We start from the raw sequence: 5,211 nt of genomic DNA, 5'->3' as shown, positions 1-5,211 counted from the left end.
ATGGACTCTTTTTGGTTATTGGATGCTCTTAATTTATTTGATAATATTTTTCTACCCTCTATGTTTGTACATATATTGCTTGAGCATTTTCCAATTTATATCGTTATTTGTGTTCTTTATTTTAAAACTCTATTATACTGTATTATTTTAGGCTCGTAAGATTTATAGCCATATATTATTTAGCATTTCCTTATTGTGCTTTTCTAGATTCACCGGTGCATGTATGAGTCTGTTTGGAATAAGCTGTTGTGAGCTGTTTTTTTGCTACACTTATTGTTGGAACAATTTTATGAGTCAAGTTATTTTTCTCCTCCACTCACAAAGATATGAATTAGGGTGAAGCTGAAAATAGTAGCTTATCCCAACTCTCTCTCCATCATAATTAAGTTGTTAGTAACTATTTTGCCAAACACTTTTTCAAAACAGCTGAACTTCACTAAAAAACGTTGCCAGCTTTACTAGTGAAGTTGAGCTATACCAAACAAATGCATATGGCATGTGTAGTAAGCTTATAACGTAGCGTGTCATATCCCAACCACCACCACCACTCACCCGGGACGATGGAGAGAAGGGAAATGACGATAAAGGGAAAAGGCAACGGAGGTTAGCTAATGACAATAATAATTAAAAAGGCTAAGCACCTTTACCCCGTACAGGTACTGTCGCGATGAGATGACGAATTGGCGATGATGATGACGAGACGGCGATAATGCATGTGGTGTGGTCGACTGATGCTCGTTGCCATTGCGGCATTATATTGCCCCCACATGCAGCTAGCTACTAGCTAATAGCGTGCATTGCCATGACATGGCCATTATATTGCTGCCGATGGATCGATGGAGTTTGTTGTCGCATCGTGGGATTATTGTACTTGATCGCCTCTCTTCCCCGCACCTCAAGCTACCTGCTTTATTTCCTTAAATCTCCTCCAACCCAACCCCATCCATCCATTAGCCCACGGGGGCCTTGTGCCCTTACCTTACCTTGCTTCAACCTCACTTTATTAGTAGCTAGCTAGAGTGCCCGGCCTCTCTCTCTCTCTCTCTCTCATTCGATCTTGCTCGCAGACAGTGAGACAGACTGGTTGCTGCTTTTCTTGCCCCTTTTATTTAGTTACAAGCTATAGTTTCTTCAGCTCCACTTTAATAAGATGATCGCAGTCTGTTATCTCTAGCTTACATCTCAAGCATCGAACTGCCTGCTGTCCCCTGCTCAGAGAGCTAAGCTGAGCTTGAGCTGAGCTGCTGAGATAGCGAGCCAACCGTCGCTTTTAATTTATATCGCCCGCCAGCGCGCCAGGCCGTCTCATAATCATTGTTGCCATCACCTGCCGCTAACTGGCGGCTGCTGCTGCTGCTGCTGCTGCTCTGCGCCCTGCGGTACTAGTCTCGAAGAAACTGATCCATGATCTGATCCCACAGCACAAGTCGGGCTTGGCAGGCGCGCGCGCGGTGCGCGGTGGGCAAAGAGCAGCTTAGAGCGTGTAAGTTGCCCGGCCAGCCGCCGGCCTCGCTAGCTGCCCCATCCAACCGAGATCGATCCATGGGGCGCGAGGCGGCGGCAACGAGGCCCAAGCTGCGGAGGGGTCTTTGGTCGCCGGAGGAGGACGAGAAGCTCTACAATCACATCATCCGATATGGCGTCGGCTGCTGGAGCTCAGTCCCAAAGCTCGCAGGTATGTACTGTATAGAGTATATATAGAGTATACTATTACTTCAATTCAATATATATATATAATCGTCACAAAATATAATGCAGAATTAATTAATTTGCTTGATATATTAATAATCACCTGCTGTTGCCTTGCATTGTGTGATCGATATAGTTAGAGAACGTTTTTTGGTGTAGGCTTGGAGAGATGCGGCAAGAGCTGCAGGCTGAGATGGATCAACTACCTGAGGCCTGACCTCAAGAGGGGCAGCTTCTCCCAGCAGGAGGAGGATCTCATCATCAGCCTCCACAAGATACTAGGCAACAGGTAATTAAATTAGTAATAACGACACACATGGCTTGCATCGATGCATTTAAAACGTAACTAGCTCTTCCTTCTTTGCTGGAGTAACTTAGCACTTAGCAGGCAGCCATTCCACTTGAAATCAACAATGCCAATAATCTCACTCAGTTTGTTATTACAGCCACATCATACTACATACATACATGTAATGACTATAAGCTAGCACACATGCATCATGTGAATATATATATGTGATTGTACGTGATCCATCAGGTGGTCCCAGATCGCATCGCAGCTGCCGGGGCGGACGGACAACGAGATTAAAAACTTCTGGAACTCGTGCATCAAGAAGAAGCTCCGGCAGCGGGGCATCGACCCGGCCACGCACAAGCCGCTCAACGACGACGACGACGTCGTCGTCGCCGCGGACGACAACACCGTGGCGCCGCATCGTCATCAGGACGACAAGAAGCTCGCCTCATCAACCGACGACCAATGTTTCGCCGCTATGGGCGCCGCCGCCGCCAGCAGCGACGACCCTCTCGCGCCACACTCCCCGACCGTCAGCTTCGACCCACTTTCCGTGACCAACGTCCCGACAATGCAGCAGGGCTCCTACGGCGCCGCGCACTCCTTCGGCCGGTCCGACAACCACCTCTGCGACTACGGCGGCGTGGACGTGGTCTCCGACGCAGCGACGACGTATAGCGCCTACACAGGCGGCGGCGACAGCTCCAGCAACAGCAACGGAACCTGGACCTGCGGCGGCAACAATGTTGTCGGCGGCGACCCGATGCCGCCGCACATGGACATGTTCGGCCGCGATGCCGAGGCGGTGTACCAGCAGTTCGACCCGGCCAAGTACAGCCCCTGGCAGCACCAGCAGCAGCACCCGGCGGCGGCGAGGTTCGATGGTCACAACGTCAGCAGCGGCGGCGCTGCTGCGGGCTTCCTAATCCGGCGGGACCTGCCGGATTCCTGCTTCGACCTCGCCCGTAGCGCGCTGGAGGACGAGTTCAGCGTCGACTTCCTCTAGCTGACGGCTCCGCCGGCCGAGAGGTCGTTGATGCACATGTCGTTGACGTCCGAGGTCCAACACTCACTCGACACTCGACAGACACACACAGATACACTTCATTCACTACTACTACTACCTCCTCAGAAGCAAGATCATATCACCCAACAAAAGACACTCCTGAAGCATCTTTGTCTGGCATGTTCGTTCGTTATTTTTTTTCCTTTTTCTCGTTTCATCAGGTCCGGTCATACTTATCTGGACCGATCGATCAAGTTGTTTAATTAACATGTTGGTGGTATGGTATACTGTGTTTATAATAAGGGTTTTATATATATTATACATACTATATATAGACCTCAACTATATTCATGGGAACCATATATTTTGTCATTGGAAGTACATAGCCTAAATTTGAGCTATATATATTAATTATTTCGATGTCTGTTCACAATGCAAGGTGCCCATTGCAAGAGCTTGCACTGTTGCATGACTTGCACACACACACACACGCACACACCAGAATGCTGTCGTGATGTCGTCGTTCCGTCCACACACCACACTGGTTTAGGAGGAGGCTAGCTAAGCTATCAACAAATGATATAGCAATAGCATATACGTGCTTGCTGTGTTGAGAGCCAGCGACGTCATAGCACGTAGAAGTATATATTTATATATACATACACATACACACACGTACGCATCATCATATCACGTACGTACGCCGCCCATGTGAGGTCCCTTTCCCTTTTTCATTTGGCAACGACATTACCAGACGTACGCTTGCATATGCAACATATGCTAGCTAGGCTAGCTGTTGCACGGCTGTTGGATTTATCAGCGTGCGCGAGACGTTGACGCGTCCAATTGTATTATTCTCATTAGACCGTGTTTGAATGCTATTGGATTCATTTTATTAATCTAAGTGTGTTGAGATAGATTAAGATGTAATTTAGTTTAAATTCTAAACTACCTAATCTTACCCAACACATGATGACTATTAATATAAACTCGATTACATCTAAACAAGACCTTACATGTGTATATATCTGGATCTCTTACCTTGGACCCTGCATGCATACTCGGTCCTTCCTTCCGTCCACAAATTAATGTACGGAGGGTTTCAAAATTCATCTTCACAACACGACAGATTTCGATACAGACATTGAAAAATCAGCAGTGATAGACCTAGCTAGCCTTCGACTGTCAGTTGCTCGCCCAACAATGATACCTATTTTCACAAAACAAAAAGAAAACCAAAAGAAAAAAAAAAAACTAGCACCGGCCGTGCCTAGACTACTATATACCTGCCACAACACCTGTGTGGGTGTCAGTGCAGGGCCGTCCTCTGCAGCTAGCCACGCCATGGCCGCTGGCTGCAACCCACGCTGGGTCACCGAGTTTGAGGATCGCAGTGATAGGAGATACGAGCTAGGGAGAGAGGAGGTACACGGAGAGAGAGATAGAGGCCGGGGAGATAAGGCTAGAAAAAGAGTGAGAGAGAAGATAAGGCTGCAGACGTGAACAGGATAGAGAGTTAGGCACCTTGAATATAAATTTCTGGTCTAGGTCTAAGATATCACTTCCCGTTGATAATACAACCAAGCGGTTTCAAAATTCAATGGTGATTGGCTTGTTGCTTAAGAATATGTACTGATTACCTATCACTATGAGTTTAAAATTATCTGGTAGTTACTGTGTGAAAAAGTGTTAAATCCACACTCCCTCTACAGACAGTGGCGAAACAAGGACTTTTAATTAATTAAGGGGGACAAGTAATATGGTGACACCTTATAATATGATAATATATACCAAATGTATGTCTCAATAATTTCTCAAAGTTTTTTCATGTTATTTAGTACTCATAACGAAAAAACATAATATTCTCATAAAAAATAGGTGGAATAATATTTTTTGTGCTATACAAAATGAAGTTTTTACATGATATTCAAACGTTTCCCTGTGTTAGGGGTGGCTACGGCCCTACTGGCCACCCCTGGTTCCACTAGTGTCTACAGATATCACCACGTACGTGCGTCTAAAGTAGTACTACTACAGACGTGTTATATTGACTTGTGTCTATAATAAGTCGTCGGCCACGGTTGCCAGCTCGGCGAGATCAACACGCGCATACGGACGTGTATAGTACACACGTCGGTAGTAACATCTCTTATTGCTGACGCGTATGCTCTTGCAAATATTTGTTCATAACATGCGTCTCGACTAACATCTCTTATTACAG

At 46.4% G+C, this 5,211-nt stretch overlaps 1 protein-coding gene across 1 annotated transcript; it reads left to right on the top strand.

Moving 5' to 3' along the window:
* On the top strand, window positions 878-3,362 carry LOC8074989 (myb-related protein Hv33). The gene is made up of 3 exons (XM_002457935.2): window positions 878-1,675; window positions 1,849-1,978; window positions 2,228-3,362. The coding sequence occupies exons 1-3, from the start codon at window positions 1,543-1,545 to the stop codon at window positions 2,988-2,990; spliced, it is 1,026 nt and encodes a 341-aa protein (XP_002457980.1). The 5' UTR covers window positions 878-1,542; the 3' UTR covers window positions 2,991-3,362.

This window comes from Sorghum bicolor, chromosome 3 (genome assembly GCF_000003195.3).
Source record: "Sorghum bicolor cultivar BTx623 chromosome 3, Sorghum_bicolor_NCBIv3, whole genome shotgun sequence".
Lineage (NCBI taxonomy): Eukaryota > Viridiplantae > Streptophyta > Magnoliopsida > Poales > Poaceae > Sorghum > Sorghum bicolor.
Note: the sequence above shows the minus strand (reverse complement) of the source record. Positions and strands in the feature narration are given on the sequence as shown.

Coding starts and splice junctions, on each gene's coding strand:
- LOC8074989 (XM_002457935.2), top strand. CDS start 1,543: ATGGGGCGCGAGGCGGCGGCAACGAGGCCCAAGCTGCGGAGGGGTCTT. Junction 1,676..1,848: donor CTCAGTCCCAAAGCTCGCAG/GTATGTACTGTA, acceptor TTTTTGGTGTAG/GCTTGGAGAGATGCGGCAAG. Junction 1,979..2,227: donor CACAAGATACTAGGCAACAG/GTAATTAAATTA, acceptor GTGATCCATCAG/GTGGTCCCAGATCGCATCGC.